The sequence below is a fragment of the Puma concolor genome, chromosome B1 (assembly GCF_028749965.1).
Source record: "Puma concolor isolate L17-30 chromosome B1, mPumCon1.1.hap2, whole genome shotgun sequence".
NCBI lineage: Eukaryota > Metazoa > Chordata > Mammalia > Carnivora > Felidae > Puma > Puma concolor.
Window position 1 is genome coordinate 15,100,287 of NC_141670.1, and position 24,310 is coordinate 15,124,596.

General features: G+C 45.6%; 1 protein-coding gene across 6 annotated transcripts in view; it reads left to right on the forward strand.

The window, feature by feature from the left end:
• The window catches only part of STOX2 (storkhead box 2), a 227,623-nt gene that overhangs the window by 188,364 nt on the left and 14,949 nt on the right, over positions 1-24,310 (forward strand). For 5 of the 6 annotated variants that reach the window (XM_086703164.1, XM_086703165.1, XM_086703167.1 and 2 more), the window contains one exon: positions 16,933-17,085. In XM_086703164.1, coding sequence (XP_086559290.1) covers positions 16,933-17,085 — 153 coding nt within the window. Of the gene's footprint in view, positions 1-3,303; positions 4,002-4,109; positions 4,230-16,932; positions 17,086-24,310 lie in introns of those variants that run through there. The other variant, XM_086703166.1, reaches the window with a different exon arrangement.

Here is a 24,310-nt window from a genome sequence, read left to right on the forward strand (position 1 = left end):
CCTGGACCGCGAGATCGTGACCTGGCTGAAGTCGGACGCTTAACCGACTGCGCCACCCAGGCGCCCTGTGAATCTCTTTTTAAAACGGGGATAATAATGGGAAGCCTGGGTGGCTCAATCGGTTAAGCGTCCACTCTCCATCTCTGCTCAGGTCGTGATCTCACAGTTCGTGAGTTGGAGCCCCACATTGGGCTCTGTGCTTACAGCATGGGGCCTACTTGGAATTCTCTCTCCTTCTCTCTGCCCCCACCCCACTTGTGCTCTCTCTCTCTCTGTTAAAATAAATAAATAAACTTTAAAAAATGGGGACGATAATAGTACTTACTTTACTGGGTAAAGTGGAAAGCTGGGTCCTTGGAAAGCTTAGGTGAGTTTCTAATACTGGGTCCTTGGAAAGCTTAGGTGAGTTTCTAATATGGTCATTGGAGGCCCATGTATAGGTGGAAACATACATATTCAGATGTTAGAAATTTCGAATACCTTTTTATTTGTAATTTTCCATCCTTTTTCTTTGGGTATTTTTTTTTTCTTTATCCGTTTATTTAACCTTTTCTATGTCATAGAGGAAATCTGAATTTTTAGCTATCAGGAGGTGGTCCAGTGACCCAGAGCTTCCTCAGAGGCTCTTACATTGCCAGAACTAAAGATACTCTATTTAGAGCTTCATTTTTCATACATTTATTCTATAGCTACATCACTGCACTCTTACAGTGCAGTGGTTTACGAGGCATACTTTTTAACCTTGTAGTGATCAGACTGTGCCTGACAGGAACGAGCTAGAGAAGGCGGATTTGGTGGAGTTATAACTAATGACACAACCACACTCAGAGGGAGTCAAGTCAAGGTGAGCCGTGGTGACTTGGCAGGAGGTGGCAGGAGGCCCCGGTGCTGGGCCACAGTCTCAGTCTGTGTCACGGATGAGAGTCTAGGTGGCATACTAAATGAGAGGAAGCAGGGGCGCCTGGGTGGCTCAGTGGGTTAAGCGTCCGACTTCAGCTCAGGTCTTGATCTCACGGCTCGAGAGTTTGAGCCCCACATCGGGCCCTGCACTGACAGCTCAGAGCCTGGAGCCTGCTTCGGATTCTGTGTCTCCCTCTCTCTGCCCCTCCCCCACTTGCACTCTGTCTCTCTCTCTCTCAAAAATAAATAAATGTTAAAAAAAATTTTTTAATGAGAGGAAGTAATACATCAGGAAGGAAAATCAAAACTAAACCATTTCTGACGAAAATGCATAGGGCATCATGGATGAGGGTTTTTTTCAAGTGTATAAGTGAGACCTGATTTAATAGCAGTTAATGTGGAGAAGTCCTCTGGGGGTTGACCATCTGACTCAACCGAAAGCCTACTGTATAGTCTCAGGCCACGTGAATATTATAGAGTCCAGAACAAGGGAGGTAACGGTGAGAACACAGCTAGAGTGTATTTGGTTCTTTGTACGTTTTTTTGTTAAGTTTATCTATTTATTTTGAGAGAGAGAGCAGGAGAGTATTCAAGCCGGGGTGGCGGGGGGAGAGGCAGAGAGAGAGGGAGAGAGAGAGAATCCCAAGCAGCCTCTGTGCTGTCAGTGCAGAGCCTAAAACAGGGCTTGAGTTCATGAAACCGTGAGATCGTGACAGGAGCTGAAACCGAGAGCCAGGTGCTTAACCCACTGAGCCACCCAGGCATCCTGGTTCTTTGTACAACATTTCAAGAGGGAAGTTGATACGCCAGAGCAGAAGCAAAGGAGGGAAACCACGAGGGCAGAGGATTTGGAAAGTGTCAGATGGTTGAGGGATGTGAAGAAACTTTATTTAATAATGTCAAGACCATGTATCAGTCAGTCAGTCAATGAGCATGTAGTGTGTGTGGTTACGAAGTGTCCCAAACTGTAGGCGACTAGAGAAGAGATCATTTGGAATGTAGGGATGGGATTTTTATTTGTAGATACCGAGTGACTGGTCAGGCAGAAGAGGGTTATAAGTTTTTTATTTTCCGAGGGCAGAATGGGAGTCCCTCCGTGGGGTCATAGGACTCAGTTCCTGGAAGGAGGGCCTTCCCCGGGGGGTATGCACAGGCTGGGATGAGACCCTGGCTCCTGGGAGAGGAGGTTGCAGGAGACAGGCTACATCACAGAAGTTACAAGAAGAAAGGATTCTGGTAGGATTGTAGCCGAGGGACCGTCCGAACTCAGCAATCTGGCATAGTCTCACTGAGAGATTCAGTGCATGTTTGTTCTCCCAGCTCTGGTTGTGCCCTGTAATTTGTATTCAGGGAAGGCTAGTTGCTGTATTTGTGAGGATGTGGGGAACATGCTGTACATGCATCCCCTGCTACCCAAATCTCTTTGGTTTCTTGTATCAGATGATTTACTGATACCTGGTTCTTGAGTGCAGAGAGTGAGAGGTGCCTGCTTTGGTGTCCTTTCTTTTGGGGCAGTTTGGACAGCATCCTTCCTAGGAGCACAGAATTCACTTCTTCCCTAATTATTCTTTTCCTCGCAGGCTCCATTTCTCTGTGGTTTTAGCGCTGACTGCTGATGTTCCTATCTTCCTTTCCTCCCTCCCCAACTCCCACCCCCTTTCCCTCTCGAGATGTTTATATGTTGTTTCGTGTACTCTAAATAGAGATGAAGCGTTTCCTCTCTGGCTCTGATGAAATAGGGCCCCGTGCTGTGTATGTGTGTCTATAAATACAACCACGTACACGTGCGTATGCATGAGTTAGTTGGTGCAGGGCTCACACACAGTGCAGCGAAAAAGACGTTTTCACACAACGATGTAATTGATTTTTTTTTTTTTTTTGGGCCTTACTGGTCTGAGACACAGAAAATTAAAAAAAAAAAAAAAAAAAAGAAAAGAAAAGAAAAAGCAGGGGAAGCCACGATGTAAAAACCACCACCAACAACAACCACCCTGTGAATCCTAGCGCTCTGTGCAGTTTCAGCTGTGTGGCGAGCCCAGGAGACGCTCACGCTGGAATGAGTTCCTGACATAGTGACCTCATTCCCAACACCGCCTCTCCGGGGCGGCGGCGGGGGCTGCGGGAGCTGTGGCCGCGAGTGCCACAAGCCTGTGGGCTGTGCCGGCAACGAGGAGACCCAGGCGTGCGAGGGCTTGTGCGGTGCCTGGAATTTATGACAAATAGCTCACTGCAGCTAAACTTTGATCCAGTGTTACAGTCGAGCCGCCTGTTACACACAGGAGGGAGATCCGTCCTGCATCACAATGAAAAGCCAGCCTTAGAGAGAGAGAGAGAGAGAGAGAGAGGGAGAGGGAGAGGGAAAGGGAGAGGGAATGTGTCAGGTTTATAATTACAGACTGGTGAGTATATGACGCTAGATCAATTTCAATGTGTGTGTGTGTGTGTGTGTGTGTGTGTGTGTGTGTTCGTTCTTCAAGCATCCGGAGGTACGTGCCCTTTTTTGCTGTTTTAATGATGCAAAGATCTGAGTTGGCGCTAACGCGTGGGAGGGGACCCGGGTCCCTTGGAAGGAGGATGCACCCCCTCGCAGCCCCAGGCCCGGGGTGCGTTCCCAGCCCAGAGTCTCCGCGCTGCACAGACAAAGGAGCCAGCGCAGACAACCAGAGGAGGCTGTAGCTTTTCTTGGAGCGATGACTCATTTCAGTTCACAAAGGATTCTGGGCAGGGTAGTGAGAAGTCAGGTTGGCTGATCCGTCCCTATGACTTCACTTTGCAGAGAACAAGGCAGAAGAGCAGTGATACTGCAGATTCCCGAGGCACTGCAGTGCGATACTGGCTCAGTGCGAGTGGCTGTGATGTATGAGATAGGCACGGGACAGACCCCAGCTGTCCCATGCAAATAGGAGGAAAGACTGGTAAAGAGGATCTGTTTGTTTGTTTTTTCTTCTAAAATCGTTACCAGCAAAGTACATTCACAGAGCCTTTTTAAAGGTGCTTCTTGCCAGCTTTTGAGCCGAACTTGAACCAGTATGTCGAGCCCCGAATTGTAAGAAGAGCTGAGAGTTCTGGAAAACTCAGTTTTTAAAAGTAGACCTCCGAAGGTAAAGTACCAGATTCCTGTTATGTTCCACGTGCCCTCAGTAGCCAATCTGAAATGCTCATATTTAGGATATTATTACTCGAAGGTTTACTCTTTCTTCTTATTCCAGATTCTAGGACGTCCGTTTCTGTCACTGGCTCCTCCTTGTGCCTGGATGCAGTCCCCTAGCATGCACCAGGCTTTAGCGTCAAAGCTACCTGGGGCATGGAGCCAGTCCAGAAAGGGTCAGGTACGTTTTCCCTGCTTTTCTTTCAAGACGTGTTGTGTGCGAAGCCATATGGTAAGATGTCGACACCCGCTTTGAGAAGAGTACACTGTCCCCTGAAAGGTGGTCTTGCCTCAGTCTTAGGCAGCAGACATGCCCCGTGGTAGGCTGATGCCACCTCAGCAGCATGATTCATCCTAAGTCACATCAGAGCTGAAAAGTCAGACAGCTGTAGGATTTGCAAACAGGAGATGATTAAACCGCTTCAGATTTCCATCCGCTGCAGTATCTCTTCTACTCTTCCGGTGGGGGCATTCTACAAATACTGTTTGAAATGTCTTCTTCTCAATTAATATAGTCCCCGAAATTTGGCGCGTTATTTGGCCTGTTAACCTACATGTAGTGCACTGAAATCCAAGAGAGCCCGATTTATACGCTCAGGGACTGTTTCCAACACTAACATCAGATTGAGGTTGCTATTAACCACTAAGGAAGCAAGCGTGTTTCTTCCTCGTCTGCTTTAGGATTCAAATGATTACATAGCTGTTTTCTTACAACATCCATGGGCTTTTCACAGAGAAGCTTTTTTTTTTTCTTTAAATAGTGAGATGGCAAAATGTGGTCCTCAGAAGTCCATTACATGCTACGTTTCCAAAGTGAAACTTGGCAAATCCGAAAGCGTGGCTTTAACTATCTCGTCGAATTCGTAGGTTTAGCACTCTTTTTTATTAAAGATGTTTCGAGAGCACCAAATCCCTGATGTCATTTGTACTCATAATGAGAACATTTTAAAATGCAAACTCTGCATTGGGGAGGCTCCTTGAACCCCTCTTCTTCTCTTTGCTTTCATATCCATTGCCCTCGCTCACTCTTCCACGGAGGGGCAGAAAGCATGCTTCCTTTCTACACGGTTAAAGATGTCTCTTCTTTGTGCACAGTGCTGTGCATCTTCAAAGCAAAGTCGAGCATGTTGAGTCAGTATTAAAAGATGCTTGGTGACACCGTAGTATATTGAGAATATACAGTAATTATATAAGGTCCCCACACCCATCGTTTCGATTCATCCTTAAAGACCCTATTCAAAGTCTCCCTCTTGCGTAAAGCCTTCCCTAATTTCTCCAACAGAAGGTCATTTCTTAATGCTATTATAGAATTCCTACTTCTGTCTATGGATAGATGAATGTAATTATATATGAGTACATTCCTATTATTAAGTTAATTTGCTAGCCATTCATGTATTTTCTTGTATCTCTTCTAAGGATGTTGTAAACAGTGATTTAAGTATGTTCTAGCTGCTTGTATTTTCATGCATTTATTTCATGTTTCCCCACCCAAATCATAAGCTCATTGAAGGCAAGGATCGAGATTTATGTCTGTGTCTACAGTTCCCATCTCCTAGTAGTTCCCTGTACACGGGAATCCTCCTTAAATAGTGGATTCAGAAGAGAGGCAGTTTAAAAAGCATTCATTTGTCACAGAGGGCGAGAATGGTCTGTTTTGTTCATTTTAAGAGTCTTCACAAGGTAGATTACTGCAGGATGGACGTCAGGAGTTCAAATTCTAGCCATGATGATTGTTCTTACCTTGAGACATGGTTCCGGACAGAGTGGTACGCTGCTCGTAGAGGGTTGTTACTGTTAAGAACAGATGTGAAGATGCGACCCTTCAATGGGGACATTGTTTATGATTTACTTGATTAGGAGGCATATTACCGGACAAGCCATCCGTAGGCAAGGAGTGTGCAAAACTCCGAGATTTTGTGCGTAAGTTACTCCCTTGAATCCCACAGGATGTTTTCCTTAGAAGGGGTAACCATCATGGCTCTTTGTACCTCAGGTTCTGTCAGAGATTATGTAGCTCCTAGTGTCACTGGTTTTTGGTCCTAAGGGTACCTCCTCAAAGGCGGAGTTTCCTTTCTCAGGTAAGAGAGTGGCCCAGCCAAAATTTCCTAAGAGGCCAGCTTTGTTTGGTGTCCTTGTAACTCTCTATCCATACAATTTCTCATCTTCTGGTGCCCTTCTCTCTTCCCCTTTGCTTTCACACCATTCTCCCCCAGCCCAGCAATACATGTCAAATGTTGTATGTTTACACACAACACACACACGCACACACATATATTGTATGCATATATAGGTATATATACATATAAAGTATATATGATATGTGTATAATATATGTGTATATATTAATGTGTATAATATACGTGTATAATTCTTGTGTATATGTGTATATTTTATACATATATATTATACGTATGCACATATAATATGCACATGCACATACATATATAATACATATATACACATATAATACGTATATATACATATATAAAATCATATACGTATATATCGTAGCTTTTCTGCTTCCCAGTCAAACTATTCCATTCACTCAGTGCTTATGCTCACATTTAAGAGGTGAGTGGTCCGATTAAACGAATTCATACTAGTGTAACAAAGACTGTTACTCTCTTATTCTTTTTGCAGATGTCTCAGTTTTGTTTACAAACAAAAAAGTTCCTTTTTAGGACAGAGTGACTGTTCTATTGAATTGCTATCAGTAGATATTCAAACACCATCAAAGAATAAATGGAATAAATTTAAATGGGCTCAGGGAAGGTAATTATAATAGTCCTGCATTTGTCAAATAGTTTTTAGGTCTCAGGGGCAGCATAAGCACCCAGTATCCCTTATCTCCTTTAATCCCCTCAACTCTGTAAGGTGAACATCACTTTGTGTACTTCGCCCGAGAAGAAACTGCAACCCCCCAAATTAAATAATTTGCCCCAAATCCCGCAGCCAGTGAAGAGCAGAACTGGCCTCTGAACCTTCAGTTTTGGCTGCAGAGTCCATGGCCTCTATCCGTCTTGTGATGCCAGACTTGGGAGAGTAAAGTTCCTTCTTGGTACAGTGAGTTGGGCGTTTTCTCTGTGTCTCTCTTCTGGCCTCTGTACCTCATTCCAGTAGACTCTTACGTGGTTCTTTCATAACAGCCTCCATGACTGTTGGAAGGGGTGGTTAGAGTATTCAGTTGTTGGGGAGTTGGTAGCAGTCATTCAGTATAATTGTGCTGTAATTTGGGAACTGTCATTTAATTAGGCCTTCTTGTTCTGGTATAACTGCATTTTAGAGAAATCAGTCACAGTATGGTTGCAATACCAGCAATAAGCTAGTGAATCCGGGAGCACAGAGACTGAGGAACAGCTGTGGTGATTCTACCTTGTAAATGGTGGGAGAGAATGACCCTGGAGGTGTTAGACTCATGTATTAAACTGTCCTTGAGAAATATCATCGGTGCAAGTTGGAGCATCTGATCCGTCTCTGGTGTGAGGCTGGGTTCTGGTGTGGGGTGGATTAACTTAGGCACATGGGTCCGGTCTCACACGATGCACTTAAATTGAAGAGGAGGAGGACGCTGTCTTACAAAGGACTTCTGTTGGCCAGGTGCCCTGCCGGTGTGTAACACCTGAGAAATTAATTGTTCAACCAGGACTGGTATCTCGTCATGATTTTATCCCTGGGGGTAAATGGCTGTAACTTAGCCCCGGATGAGGGTCTAAAGAGAAGGAGGCAGCTGGTGATGGAAACGTCTGGCAGTTAGCAGGGTCTCACCTTGCCTTGTCCATGTATGTGCCGTCCCTAGGTATTCAACAAGCATTTGCGTGCCTGCTTGTGAATAGCACTCGGCCAGGTTTTAGTCCATACACACGTGCTAATGTGGAGCCCGAGCAAAGGTTTGAATTACTGAAGCATTTAATTGGCCCGATGGCTCATATTGCCATCCTAACTTTTCAGCTACACATCTAGCACAAGAGCAAAATGGTCCAGCGGTGTTATCTGACTCTGATTAGAGAGATGTCTGAAGCATTCCTGCTGACGGTGACAAGGGCCCCCCAGCAGGGGGTTTTCACCCATCACTGCCCACGGGTTGCCCTTCTCTACCTCATACTCCACCCTTTCTGGCTTGCCCATCTCTGCTTATCCTGTGGCAATTTTTTATCAGTAGTCAAATCTCAGCTAACAAGAGTGATAGCTAATATAACTAATGAAAGCTCGTAGACGGAGGAAGATAATGGGTTTCTGAACCGATTGATTTGTCATCACACCTAGCTGCATGTCTGTGCATTAGACAGACTGCTAAGCAGAAAGATTCAGGAGACGCGGTGGACGTTAACCCATTTGTGTGTGCGTGTGTGCACCATATGCCACCATGATTGCTCGTTCGCTCTCATCAGAAGTTTCTTACGAAAGTCACGGGGAATGGACACCACTAACCTTACTATTATTAATGGGAACCCCTTATTTACATTTCTCTTTGGGATTAAGACAGTTCGTTTATTCAAATGGTAGCTTAGGAATTGAACCTTCTTTAAGACACTCAAGCACCGGGTGACTTTAGAAAAGCTAGTGTAGAATTTCTAAATGTTCTAAAATTCCTTTTTTTTTTTTTTTTAAAGAAAAAAATGTCATCTTTACTGCCATCGACTATTGCAGGGAAGGCCCAGCCTTAAATTTCTGAAAAGAGTGGCATTTAAACCAAACATATAGCAAACTGGTAAAGGGGGCTTTTTCACTGCCAGTTTCCTTTTAGATTTCAAACGCGAACATTTGAAAGTCAAGTATAGTAATTTGGTTCCAAGGGAAAGCTGTTTAAAATAACGCAGCTGTAATGCTCTGCCCTCCTGCAGGGGTCGCTGTCTGCTCGAGAGGGTATGGGAAGGGAATACGTGTTCCTCTAGAGCAACTTTTAAAAAAAATATATCACAGTAGACCGTCTGTTCCAAGAACCAAACAATATTTATACATAAAATTGGGGTCCATAAATTGAACTCATTGTAAAACACAAGGTCCGTCTGATGCCCTGCATCAGAGACGTTGTTCACTTAACCTCAGAGAGCTTATGACTTCCCCAGGCTCACGGGTGTTCTCAGGTAAAACTTGGCTTGTCAGGAGTTCCGTGAACAGCTCATTGGAAGGAATAGAGTCGTCCTGCCGCTGTGCCCACTGTACATTTTATAGGCATGTTTGACCATTTTTATGAGTCACGGTATCTACCGCATGTGGTAATTTTATTGGCATCTATAATTTTAACTTTAGTGTTAATTTTGGCAACACAGAGAACAAAAACAGGCACGCTTTCATCCCGAGGAGCAAAGCTGAGCAAGACTTTGAATGAGAAAGAGTAAATGATGAAGCCTTTATTACAAGGGAAAAGATTAATAGCCAATATATTTTGCTATTCTTTTTAAAATTAAAGCCTACTTTTTTTCCAGATTGGATTGATTATTAAAATAGTTTCCCCGGCAAGATGGAAACAGAGCTACACATGAGTACTATATTATGCTTTTATGCCAGAATCCTGCTGCATTGACATAGAATCACAGAATCATTGAGAGCCTGAAGGAATCTTTGACATCATTTCCCTTCTCAGATGAGGAAACAGCGCAGAGTGGTAATTGTGTTCTGTTGTGAGAGACTGGGCGCTTAGCAAAATACCTCCTGAATGCCTTTGTATGTTGGGAATTTGCCGGTTAGAAATTAGTACAGTTGCAGAACCGCGCCTGGAAGTAGGCTGCTTTGACTCATGAACTTCATTAGAGTCGAAGGTAACTCTTCAATCCAGAGTACAGATTCAATTGGCATTTACAAGGAAGAGTTGTGTTTAAAAATAAACAGGAAAACAGGGTAATTTAAACATAATGCTGGTGCTTGAAAAAAATGGGTTATTTAAAGAAGGTTAAGATAGAAGATGGGCTTCGGGGTATTTTCAGTGTTGTAGTTTATTATCATGTAGTTCACCTGGAAGAACTATGGCTGTCTGTTGTTTGTTTGGTTTTTTTTTTTTTTTAACGTGTATTTATTTTTGAGGGGGGGGAGGGGCAGAGAGAGAGGGAGACACAGAATCCGAAGCAGGCTCCAGGCTCTGAGCTGTCAGCACAGAGCCCAGCACGGGGCTTGAACTCACGAACTGTGAGATCATGACCTGAGCCGAAGTCGGTCGCTCAACCGACTGAGCCACCCAGGCGCCCCTATGGCTGTCCTTTTCTTACAGTCGTGTGAAGATGGGGACTTTAAGATGGAAGGAAATGGTATGCTTGCTCTTCTAGTTAGGTATCTTTTGGAAAGCTACAGTTATCATCTGGGAAGAGATGGGTATAAATTGTCATGAAAGTCGTGTCTTCCTAGGCTCTGTGTTGCCCTCCCTCATATGCAGAGACTGAGGAGTCCGGAGAACCTAGATTAATGACTGGAAAAAAAAAGGCATTTATAAAGAACAGAGCTTTATTACAGTATTTTTTTTTTTTTTGGCACACAAATAGAACCAAGATAGGAACCACTTTGCAAGGCGAGTGCCTAAAGGTATTGAATATATAACAGGCTCTCAAATATATTTCTTGAAAGGATGAATTATGTGAGCGAGCATTTTTTTTTTTTTAAATAATTCCAGCTAAAGGAACTGGCCAGAAGTTGGAAGGGAAAATAGAGGGGGGGGGTTTCAACAGTAAAAACGCACGCTTGGGGTACAGATATCACTGAGGTGGAAATAACTAGCTGTAGATACTGAGGGACGGAGAAAGTCAGCACGGGCGTGATTTCTACCTGTCGTGCCGGATGCCCCTTGTCAAACAAACCAGTTGCCGGTTTGTTTCCCACGGTGGCACAGAACTGATTTTCTGACACCAACATGTCACGTGATTCCTCCGTATAAACACACGCGGAGGTTCCCCATCAGCATCAAGAATTGGACCGAAGCCTCTGGTCAGGCAGGACCTGGCTCCTGTTTTTCTTGCTGGCCTGCTCCAGCTGTGCCCAGGTGTGCCCCGCTCTCCGGGGAAGGGGGGTGCTGCCCCACACCTGCTATCCCGCCTCTGCCGGGCTCCCCACCTTCTCCCCATGACCCTGGGCGGGCGGTCTCCTCTGTCCTCATGCTTCTCAGCTGACTGGTACCTTAAATGAAAGCGGCGTCCAAATGTTCGCTGAGGCATCGAGCTTTAATGTCGAATGCTCTTAAAAGCAAAGAGGTTTGCTTACAATGGGAACATTTTCATGTCTTCTCAGAGTTGCATTTTATTTACCAGGAACTTACGGAATGCTTCCTCTGTCCAAGGCACCGTGCTTGGTCTTACCCGAATTATTTTGGATTTGACAAATGTCCCCTGAGGATTGTACTTAAGTGGATGTTTGTAAGAAGGTAAAAGCTGAAGTAAAACCTACTTTACCCCTTCTTTTTGGAACAACAGGACAGAATTGTGGTCCAGGAAGAATTTGCTAGTCTGCAAAGGAGCCATGAGTTGTCTTTATTGAATGCGTACAGAACTAATTCTGACAATAGAAAAATCCATCCCATAAATTATAGGCAAGTAACAATTCATAGTTTATACACCGTGTGGTAGTTTCTGTAGATTATGGTGACCCACAAGATTTTGGCAGTATTTACGTTCCCTTGTTTTCTTCTTTGACTGTAAATGTGGTCCAGTTGTTGGAAGAATTTTCTAGTATTTTAATTAAGAGTGATTAGCTGGCTCATTAAGCAGGTCTTTATATAAAAGAGCCATAGAAAATCATGGTAAACTTGAATGATGTGTTGTATTGATACCTATGATTCCTTTAATACAGATCTTAAATGTATGTCCTAAACCTCACTTAATATATAATTACTTTCCTATGGTAACTGCTGTGTTTGGGTGCTCTGTTGTTGATGAAATTAATAAAGGGAGCCTTAGAAATTGCACGGTTAAGTATATTCGGTCTCTTGTTATTTTGTTTGAAATTATTTAGCAAGATACAAGAGGGAAGTCACAATCCTTTAAATACCCTGAGAAATTCCTAGGATTACAGTGTTATCAGTGGCCATTTATTCATTCATTCATTCATTCATTCATTCAACAAACACTGGGTGTGTGATGTATTCGCTGCATTATTCTAGGCATCGGAAATCTAGTAGGAACGTAGCATTCAAATGTTGTTCTTTTACGGAGCTCTTAGTCAAGTGGGCGAGACAGACAGTGAACACACAGACACACGCACACACACTCAGTGAAGAGAGTAGCTTGCTGAGATTCTGGTACCAGTTCAGGTGTGCGTGTGGGTTTTCCACATCACCAAGCAGTTCTCCAACACAAGCGGACTGTCCTACAGTTCAGCTGATTTCTGATATCATCTTCCTGGAGATAGCATCAGATCCCACAGATTTTACCTGAATTCTTTGGGATTTGGCAGATGTTCCCTGAGGACTATACTTAAATGGATGTTTGTAAGAAAATAAAGCCGGAGTAAAACCTGTTTACCCCTTCGTTTTAGAACAATATCAATTATGGCGGCTTAGAAACAATGTGTTTGCCACAAAGTAGCTGTGAGTTTGCTCACTCCTGTAAGATTGCCCCCCTTCCAAGCCGACCAAAAGCCCAAATTGTCACCTGTGCTTCTGACTGACCGGCTATAAATTGGTTTCCATGAGTCCTCCTTGGATTCAGTTAACTTGCTCATAGAACTCAGGGAAACACTTTATTTATTAGAGTGCCGGTTTATTATCCAAGGATACAACTCTGAAGAGCTGATGGGACGAAGTGCAGGGAAGGGGCTCGGACCTTCCATGACCCTCCCTGAGCACACCCCTCTTCCCCAAATATCCACGTGTTCACCAGCGTGGAAGTTCTCTGGACCCCATCCTTTGGGTTTTCAATGGAGGCTTCGTTAAGGAAACGTAATTAAATCATTGGCCACTGGCCACTGATTCAACCTGCAGCCCCTCTCCCCTCCCTGGAGGCTGGCGGTAGGACTGCAAGTTCCATCTCTAAGTCACAGTTAGTCTCCCGGCCACCAGCTCCTCCCCTCCCCCTTCCCGCCGGTCTGTCCCTAGTTTCAAGGTCTAAAAGCCACCTGATTAACATAACAAAAGACACCTTATCTCTCTCCTCACCTAGGAAATTCCCCCTGGTTTTAGGAGCTCTGTGCAAGAAATGGGGATAAAGACCAAATATGCATTTACTCTAAATCACATATCGGACTCGGGTAACAGGAGAGAGTCTCTCTTGTAGCGTTGGGACAGCAGTACGTCGGGTGGTCAGGACAGGGCTCCCTGAGGAGGTCCCGCCTTAAGCTGAGACCCAAAGGAGGAGAAGCCAGTCCAGCAAAGGCCTGTGCAGGGAGCATCCCAGAAGCTCAACAAATGGCAGAGGCCCCAGTGCAGAAAAAGCTTGTCGCGATCAGAGAACAGAGGAGGTTGTGCGCGTGGCAGAGGGAGAGGGTGGGGAACTGGGAGGGTGACCGTCCCAGAGGTGGGTGGACAGGCCCAGACCCTGACCCTGCCACTGCAGGCCTGGTGAAGCGATCCCTCTCTGGGGCGCTGTGCGCAGTCACTGTAGGACGTTCTGCAGGGCGGGGGCATGTTTTCTGTTTTTCTAAGACCTGGCTGTCCTGTGAGGAAAGCAGTGTCAGGTCAGAGGGAAAAGTGACAGTCATCCAAGCCATCCCAATGGGTCAGGGGAGAGCATGGTGCTTTGGAGGGCAGGTAGCACTGGACATAGAGCAGAGGAGCCCATCTAGGGAGCACCTGGGCCCGGGGTAGACAAGGATTGCCGATGGGCTTGGGGACCTGCGGGGAGGGGAAAATAATTTATCTTAGTGCAGTATAAAAAATGAGGTGACGAGATAGTCACTTAGAGCCTCCAGATTCCATTCTGTTCTGTACCCGGAGTGAAAAGTTATGGCGCATTTTTCAATATTGTCGCAACACTGAGCTTTTTCGAAGCAAATGCAATTCAGACGCACTTGAAGCATGCTGGCCCTTGTAGTTGGCGGCGAAGAATGAAAAGAAATTAACTTAGAAGATAGCAGTTCAACTAAACAGATCATTTTAGCTAAAAGCATAAGGACAAGAGTGGCCTGAACTCAAGCAGTCCGTTTGCTAACAGCCCTATCTTTTCTCTGGAGAGTGCAAGTTCCCTGTATCCTCTACAAGACTAGAAGGGAGACCTGCATTCAAAAAACAAAGATCGTATTTAGTGGTTTTGTACCCCTGGTCTTCTGAGAAGCCCTTAATCGTGATAGGCAAGGTTCAGAAGGTGTTCAGCTCCCAAATGGATCCCGGGTCAGAAGGTGCCGGAATCTGCACTGATCTCCCCCGTGGCCCGCCGACCCCAGATGCCTTAGCCAACCGAGCAAGAACCTAGCCTCAGTGCCCCAGCCTCTCCTGCAGGAGGCGGAGGGAGAGAGAAGGACTTCCAGAAGAGGTCTTTCCGGAGGCTGTGGCTGAGCTACAGGGGCCGCTGTGGGGAGGGGGGATTTGAACGGGAAGAGCTCCAGACTCCCACCTCCCCTGCACCTCACCACTACCACCGGTTCATCTATTACGCCTGAGCCTTTAGAATTAATTTGGTTTGAACTGAGGGTATAATAGGTTTTAAGAAGATATATACTGACGGTGCCTGGGTGGCTCAGTCGGTTAAGTGTCAGACTCTTGATTTCAGCTCAGGTCACGATCTCAAGGTTCGTGAGTTCGAGCCCTGCGTCGGGCTCTGTGCTGACAGTGCGGAGCCTGCTTGGGATTCCCTCTCTCTCTCTCTCTCTCTTTCTCTTTTTCTCTTCCTCCCCCCTCAAAATAAATAAACGTAAAATATATATATATATGCTGTTCTAGGCAGTTGCACACTTGCCTACTGAGATGGTCCCAGCCCTCATTTTTGAGCCACCAGTATGAATTGAGCTTTACCAGCCAGCAAGTGATGCTCATACCCCCAGTGGCAGCCAAAATTCCACCTTCTCACTTCCACCCACTGCTACCCCACCGAATGTTTGAAGGAGGCCTCTCTTTGTGATTCTTCTCTTTCTGTTCCATTGGCCCCCAAAGCTCACGTATTCTGGTCAGTTCTGCCTTCTGCTGTTCTCTCCTTCTGGGCCTGGGTACTCCCCACTCGCTTTGACCACTCTTCTCCGCCCTGTCCTGGAGAGCACGGAGCCACGGGAGCCACGGCAGAACTGACTGGAGCCCCGAACTGAGCTGGGCTTGGTGGCAGGGGTGGGGCCTCCAGGCTTTGACTCCGGCTTCCCGCTGCCTCATCCCTGCACCTGTTAGGCTTAACCCCCCTCTGGGGGTTTTCATTCCCGGGCCCCGCTGCCTGGTTCCATCCATCAACCCTTTTCCCATCTAGTCCATCCAAGCACGTTCAGGTTCTTTCTCGAAGGGCCTCTGGGTTCCCAGCAAACCGGGAATCGCGGCTGGGCACGGCTTTGAGTGCCCGACAGTGAGGAGCTGGCCCACTCCAGAGGGTCCTGACATGCTCCCAGGAGGGCACTGCCCAGTGCCACAGGCTGACCTGAGCCTGGGTTCTGGCCAGCATCTGGGAGTTTATTACATGGGAGAAATCAGGCCCAAGAAACAAAAAAGGAGAGATTATGTAAATACATGTGGGAAGTCAGCTCAGAAGCTCCCAGATCCTCCGCTCTGCTGCTAACTTTACCCTCTTTCTGTGGGGCCCTTTTGCACACGACACCTTACTGAGCCCCAGGTGGCACCTTCAGGCTTTCCTGCTCTTCCAGCCTCTCCCTCCGCTGGGGCCCCAGCCCCACCCCAGAGATCTTTACGGGGAATCCTAGGAATCCTCGGAACATAACTTGAAAAGCACCACACTGCGACACAAAGACCGCAGAAGTGAAGACAGAGCCTCACGGTGCACGTTGATGCGCTTCAGGAACCGTCACCAGCCCCTCGCGGCTGGGTCTTCAGCCTGTCCACCGCCACCGATTCTTCCAGTTGCAGACACGGGCAGGAGGTCACAGGGCCCCTTGCGGATGGTGACCTGCTCTCTCCTCCCTCCAGTCCATCCGGCTTCTGAAAGTCAACATCTGACTTTGTCGTTCCCGAAATTCCTTCCGTGGCTCACCCTCCCTCACAGGGTGAAGGCCTCGCGTGCTCAGCTGTCCCCTCGTGGTGGCCCCGTGCCCTTCCCCACTCCTCCCCAGAAAGCGGCTGCTTACAAGTCCTTCCCCCCCCCCCCCACACCTCCCAGCCCCCAGGCACACTCCCGCTTCAGCACCTGATTCCGGCTGCGCATCCTCGGGGAAACCTCTCACTTCCAGCTTCTAAGCACCCCCTCCCCTCCCCCCCCCACCCCCGCCCCCGGTGCTGCTGCACCACCGCCCTGTCCCCTCTGTCCCAGAGTCTGTCATTCAGCCTTCTGTGGAGAACGGTGGACTTCGGTCTAGTTGCCTGTCTCCTCCCCTTACTCCTTGAGAGCAGAGATGATCTGGGGAGGGGAGCTCACTCCCTTTCCCAAGGAAATCCCAAGCCCCCAGCAGATGGCTGACACGTGAAGAGCCACTCAACATTTGAATGAATGAATCCTCACGTTTCCCCAAGTGCATTTGTCGAGATGGGAATGGCAGTTCTTAAATAAACCGGCTCCGAGTTAATAAAAACAGAGCTCATTTTTCAGCCTCGTGTCGTAAGCCCTTCAGCTGTAAGTCTGTTGAAAGGAGATCTCAGGTTTTAGAGGCAGGTTCTGTTTGCCGAGGCCATTGGAGCTTCCACTGCTCGGGGGGCATCCTTCCACCTGAGGGGCATCCGCTGTGTGGCCGTAACAAGCTTCAGCGTTCCGAGTTGATCGTCCTCATGATACTGGGAACCGGGAAGGGTCATGGTGTGTGCGTGTGTGTGTGTGCGTGCGCGCGTGCATGTGACAAAAGGCTGGGTCTTTTAATGAACTGCTTCCTTGAAAATTGTCTTTCTGCAGGTGATGTGTCACCAATCAGCATGTCTCCCATCAGTCAATCTCAGTTCATTCCACTCGGGGAAATCCTTTGCTTGGCCATCTCAGCAATGAACTCCGCGAGAAAACCTGTCACCCAGGAAGCGCTGATGGAGCATCTGACCACGTGTTTCCCAGGTAATGGGAAGAGAATGTAGCACTTTCCAAACAGACGCGTGTGCTGGTCACTCTGGGACCTCATGTGGACCGTAGTGCCTCTCATTGAAATGTAATAGAAAAAAAAAATGTTTTGCCAAAACTGGCCAGAAACGTTCCTTAGGTCTGTAATTAGAAATCAAATCATCTCTGTTATTTCAAAACTAACGTGCCGTCTCCAGGTGATAATGTAATGCTCTTTTTAAGGGGCACTGAGAAGAAGAAATACAGTCAGGATGCGTGAAGAATTCTGGCAAAACCCACCAAGGTTCTAGTCAACTTCAACATAACCTTTATTTTTTAAAAAAATTTTAGTGTTTATTTTTGAGAGAGAGAGAGACAGAGCATGAGCAGGGGAGGGGCAGAGAGAGAGGGAGACCCAGAATGCGAAGCAGGCTCTGGCCTCCGAGCTGTCAGCAAAGAGCCGACGCGGGACTCGAACCCACGAACCGTGAGATCACGACCTGAGCCGGAGTCGGACGCTCAACCGACTGAGCCATCCATGACGCATGGGAGCGTGTCGGAAAAGTTTAGTCCCAAGGGATTACACTAGAGCGATAGTAAGGACAGACAAACAAACAAAAACATATCTTGCATGCTTGTGTCATGGCCTGATGAGTTTTAATAATAGGATATTTGATAAATTAGTTAAGATCTCATTTTAAAGGCAAAAAATAAAATGTTTCCTTGTCTCTTAAATATTATAATAAGACAATAGTCCAGCTGCCCTACCAATGGCATTTGGTGCCTCTGGCACCAGAAGACGTTAGGAATAGTGATAAGCTAAAGACAGCGTAACCTGTCTCAAGGGGGGCAGCCCGGTCCTCAGCTCCCGTGTATTGCCCCCCCCCCCAAAAACGTCAAACCCTGCCAGAGCTTCAAATCTACTGCTTTTTCAAGAGACTCTGGAAACTCTGTAGAATCTGTGGCATCTGTAGATTTCCTTAACTATTGGCAGTTACGTGTGTGTTGGGTGTGTGTGTACATTTTAACACACGGGTGCCCATGACTTGCAAGTCAAATAAAGCACGTTATCGGGCCACCAGTTTGGCAGCTTGGACTCGACATGTACCTAGATGGAAATAGAACTTACCCAAAAAATGAACTCTCGACATAGTTTTCACCCAACCTAGAAGGGACCTTGGTGAAACAGAAGCTGTGGACTGTATCAGTTCCCTTTTGCCACCAAAATGCCGGGTAACAATCACAGGTCATGGATGGCATATGGCAGTGAACGTTTATTCAGCTCATGTGTCTGGGGGTTCTCCGGGAGTCAGCGGATCCAGACTGGACCTGCCCAGGTGGCCCTGCTCCACCTGTACCCCATCCTCTTTGGGAAAGGGGACAAGCAGTGGCAAGTTCTGCTAACGAGGACGACAGAGGCCACAAGAGAACAAGTCTGGTTATACAGAGGCTCTTCAGCCCTCCGGTCACACCACACCCACTGACATTTCATGGGCCAAAGCAAACCTGGCCAAACTCAAGGTCGAGGTGTAAGAAAATGCACCCCACCCATGGCAGAGGGCAAGAGGAATACTTCTGGTTTTTTTTTAATGTTTATTTATGTATTTTGAGAGAAAGCACCCACATGTGAGTTGGGGAGGGGCAGAAAAAGAGAGGGGGAGAGAGAATCCCATGTTGTCAGCACAGACCCTGAAGCGGGGGTTGAACTCACAAACCGTGAGATCCTGACCTGAGTGGAGATCAAGAGCTGGTCGCTTAACTGACTGAGACTCCCCACTTTTCCTTTTGCCCCGAAGGAACTTTACATTTCTCTCCCAGTGATTTACTTCCTCCTTCTTCAGTTTTCTAATTAACATGTTTGGAAACTATATGTGCTGTTTAAAAACTCTAACACAGACCGACCGACCTTTTGCAACCTATAAATTACCTTAAATTTTCTAACATTATCTCTGAATATTCTTCACTGTCTGATCATCTTTCTTTGTTAACTTTTAGGCAAACCCTTTTCCTTTCAGTAGCAAGATAAACAGAGTGCCAGGTGAGAGCAATCTAAGGGGACAGATGTGGTTCACAGATGTAATGCTCTTGTGAAGAAAGACCCTTCTTGGTGGCCTTGTACCTGGTTGGCCTCTTCTGACATCAAACTTCCCCACAGCTTTTGAAATCTATTTTTATGTAGCTTCGTGGGAGATCACCTAGCTTTTCCAAAACTGGTTACATCTCTCCCATGACTGGGCTATGAAATAGAGAATGGAAAGAACACAGAGCCGGTATGTAAGAGTAAATTGTGAAAAACAGCAAAATAAAGTACTAAATTGCCAAGCAGTTGATTACAATATCACTAAGTTGGAATACTTTTGTAGAGAAATCCATAGGTCACCTGTACTTAAAAGAACGACTGCTTTGCTAGCTTATATGGCATGTGAATTTAGATCTCAATGCCTTGTCATCAGATGGGCCGAGGGGAGCGAACTTCACCTTTTTCAGCTTTGTGACACTGATGACTAACGGGTCAACCCCACATTGCAGGGGCGCTGTACAGATCTGAGTCTGGGGCAGGGGTTGGCAAACCATGGGTGCAAGCTAAGTGTGGCCCACCACTTACGCTTGTAAATAAAGTTTTATTTGGAACTTTGTTAGAACACAGCCTTGACTATTTGTTTATGTATTGTCTTTAGCTGCTTATGCGGCAGTTACAGAATTGAGTGGTTGCAGCTGGGAGATCAGAGGCCTCACAAAGTAATACAATTACATTCTACCTCTTTAGAGAAAAAGTTTGCTGACCACTGGTTTAGGGCGTGGTAGTAATGATTTAAAACTTTGTTCAGCAATAGTTCCATATTTTATTTTATTTTTTGATGTTTATTTATTTTTGAGAGAGAGAAAGGCAGAGGTGAGTGGGGGAGGGGCAGAGAGCGAGAGGGAGACACGGAATCTGAAGCAGGTTCCAGGCTCCAAGCTGTGAGCCCAGAGCGTGATGCGGGGCTCGAACTCCCAAGCCGTGAGATCATGACCTGTGCTGAAGTCAGACGCACAATCGACTGAGCCACCCAGGCGCCCCATGACTGTTTACGTTTGTATAGCTTACTGCCTGAAAATAAAGTTTTGAGTTTATTTAACTTAATATTTAACTTAATGTCATTAAAACATTTGAACTCTCATATTTAATGCATATGTTATACGTAAAAAGAATAGTCTAGATTTGGGCCTCCATTACTGTTTTGGTCATCCATATTCTTTTTTTTTTTTTTTTTTTTTTTTTAGTGTTTATTTTTGAGAGACAGAGAGACAGAGCATGAGCAGGGGAGGGGCAGAGAAAGAGAGGGAGACACAGAATCCAAAGCAGGCTCTAAGCTCTAAGCTGTCAGCACAGAGCCCCAACACCAGGGCTCAAACCCACGAACCGCGAGATCATAACCTGAGCTGAGATCGGACACGCAACCAACTGAGCCACCCAGGTGCCCCTAGACACCCATATTCTAAAGAAACTTTTTAGTGAAAAGTCTCCTAGTAAAAATGCCTGACATACTGAAATGTAAACCCTTTTATCACCTTTCTATATTGGTTGAATTTTGGAATTTCCATTATAGAAACAAGAATTTTTCTTAAGGTATAAAAAGAATAAATACTTGCTTCTCAGCTAAGTAAGGACTCATCACCCACCCATCCAGAAGGATCACTTAAATTGAACTAGTACTTGTTGGGTTGTTCATGATTGGATCTTCCTGGGAGGAAAGCTGACTCTCAGAGAAAGAGACCTATAGGCTGCTAATGGGGTTGAAGTTTGCTTGTGAATTTGCTAGAGAATATTAACAGATGTATGTATGTACGTATATAATATTCTGTCTCCCATCTCATCCCCTTACATTGGTTCTTGCTAAATTCTCCCTCAGCCAGTGTTCTTCACAAATGAGAAGAAATAATCCAGAGAAGCCCATTGAAAGTTTCCATCTAAAATGCTTAACATACAGAAGGTATACATAAGCGCTCCATTCCAACGATTTTCAGATTTGTGGCATTAAAGGGATATGTAAGTCTAAGTAACCTCGCGTTGTCATGCAGTGTTATTAGATCTCTGTTTTTGCTTTGGAAGATGTAAAAGTGTGGAAAAGGAGAGAAGTCGGGTGTCAGCCTTATTTGGATACAGAGTTTATCTTTTTGTTCTTTAAGCCCTCAAAATCCAAGCTCATGATGAACTTTGGGAACAGAATCTGGAAGTGGTTGAATGCGCAAACTTCGAAAAGTACCCATCACGGCCATCTCTGTCCCAGGGGAGCCCTGCAGACCTCTCATGGAAGTCTGGATTTCACAGACAACTGAAAGCGCAGTCATTATACTGGGGCTTCATAATAAAATAAGCATCATAAATATCAGCGACTTTCAGTTAAAGCCTTGAAGACTCACAGGTAGAAGTGTGGAAGGTTGATTGGACAGGGCATGTTTCCAGCTTGTGTTTTCAAATTAGACATCCCTTGACCGATATACGTGAGGATCCAAGACACGAAGACTTCGTTCTGTAATACCGTCACAGTTTTGGTTTGTAGTAACAGCTGTTCTTCCGGATTACGCCTCAGCTTTCCTTTATGATGACAGCATAGTAACCTGGGCAGTCATGAACTCGTATAAACGAGGCTTGCCGTGTTCTGGAAAAACTTGTTTCTGTTCCAGTGTTGACTGCAAGCAAGCTACCATGTAAGACACAGATTTCAGTACGGGTTTGATATCCGGATTGCTATGCCCCACAGACCAAGTGGGCATCATTTGTGCCCAGGGTGTGAATACGGTCTCATCTGGAGAGTTTTAGTCTGTGTCAGTGTGAACGGTGCCCCCAGACTTGTCCAGCAGGAGGCCCTGGTTGTTAGTGGGGTGTAGAAGCTCTTTTAAGTTGCTTCTCTTATATGCAAGCATTTTTTTATTTTATGACGGCACTCAAGAATTTCATATATATGGTTTGGGTTCTATCGCTAATTCATATGAAGTTCATTTTGTGCAGAAATTGTCATAAAAATTTTAAAAATTGTTATTATACCAGCCTTGAAGCCATTTGCATAAAAACCAGAGTACCTCTCTCAAGAGCAGAGCCCTAGACTGAAGGGAAACTATGCAGCTCAAACATTAAATAATTATACTAAACAATACATTATTCATAAGCAATGTTGCCTTTCCCACCTCGCCACTACGGATGCCTTCTGAATATGGTAACTCAGACAGACGTGTATGTTACATCGCATTCATCGACTCTCTCCCAGGCCATTACTAATGCTTTCATATCCCACTTTTGTAGTTTTGGAAGGATTGGGGGAGCCTAAACTTAGTTTACCTGTTTTAGGTTGCTACAGAATGTTCTTAGGAGGTAATCTGGGTTTCCATGGATCCTGCCCCAAAGTTGAGACTATATGGTTCATGTTCATGCAGCCCCCAGTATATGTCAGGCACTGCTTTACATATCTTAAGCTCATTTTTAGAAATTTTAAGTTTATTCATTTACTTATTTTGAAAGAGATAGTGAGTGGCAGAGGGGCAGAGAGAGAGAGGGAGATACAGAGTCCCAAGCAGGCTCTGCACTGTTAGCACAGAGCCCGACGCAGGGCTGGAGCCCACAAACTGGGAGATCATGACCTGAGCCGAAGCCAAGAGTCGGACGTTTAACTGACCAAGCCACCCCAGGCACCCCTGCCTTAAGCTCATTTAAACTCACAACTACCCTACGAGGGTACATGGGGTTATTATCCACATCCCGATGACCATGGACAGAGGCTCAGAGAGGTTAGGTAAGTTACCTAAGGTGATAACCAGCAACACTCATTTTCTAGCATAACCCTAACCAAGTACAGGTGGCTTAAACAACAGAAATGTATTTTCTTACAGTTCAGAAAAGCGCAAAATCAAGGTATCAGCAGAGTTGGTTGGTTCCTTCAGAGGTCTGTGAGTTCAGAAACTGCCAGACCTCTCTCCTTGGCAGGTGGATGGACATTTCTACCAGTGTTTCTTCACATGGTCTTCTCTCTGTGCACGTCTCTGTGCCCACTTACCCCTTTTTAGAAGAACATTGGTCGTGTTGGAGTAGAGTCTACCCTGATGACCTCATTTTGACTTGTTTACCTCTGCAAAGACCTCTGTCTCCAAACCAGGTCACATGCTTAGGTTTAGGGGATTAGGTCTGAATGGAGGAATGGTGTGGTGGGTGGGGTTCTGCATAATGCAGCCACTGCCACCAGGTAACAGTGATGGAGCTGGGGTTTGAATCCAGCAGTGTGGCCCTGGGCTCCAGGCTTTCAGTTTCCACGTCACACTACCTTAACTGTGTCAGGCTGAATCCCATGAAATTACATTTTTGTGGGTCAGACACGGTTGAATGCTGGCAGTATGATTCAACCTGACCTATTTCCAAATTATATCATCCAGATCAAACTAGTCAGGACTGTCGCCCTCAGTGTGCCTGGCACTGAGGAATGGACAATATCCAAGAAATAAGTAAATGTCCTCTAACCCGGAGAGTTTACTCTCTGTTAAGAATTTATACTTGTAATTCTGTCTCTTAAGAAAGACAAGGCATAGACATGCACACAGAACCCTTTGAACACAGTATCGGCCACGGTACCAGGAAGTCTTGTCATTTTCTTCTGGAATTTCTATTCTAAGGACTATGGCATTTTCGGGCTCAGTGACCAGACAGATGGAGAAGCTTCTAAGTTTTCACAAATGTATTTATTAGGGCTCTCTGGTTACGAGTTAGAAAAACTACCTCCATCCTGCTGACTTAGTCCAAGAAGGAGAACATTGTCACCCAAACTTCATCAGTAACGTAGTCACTTTCAAAACTGAAGGTAATGATTTCAGACCTGGAGGGTACATCTTGAACAATGGTCGAGTCTGATTGCCCCTTTATGTAACTTACAAAGTTAAGTTTATTAAGTAAGCTTAATCTTGAAAAGTGAGTGTATGGAGTAGCTTCAAGTGTGTATGGTGGCCTCTGTATATGTTCTATTGGTTTTTGATGATCAAGATAGCTATTTCAACCCAGTTTCCTTAGTTTTTTTTTTTTTTTTTGTAGTGAGAAAGGCTTTTCTGTAAACGTATATTATATCATGTAAAACATTTTTCATTTTTCCATCCTTTAAAAATACTCTGCCTTTTCATGGCTCAGTTCAGGAAAGACCTTGTGACAACCGTAGCAATCTCACTGCCCCTAACTTCTGTCTCTCTTCCCGAACGCCTTTGAATCCTGCTGGCTTGCCATGTG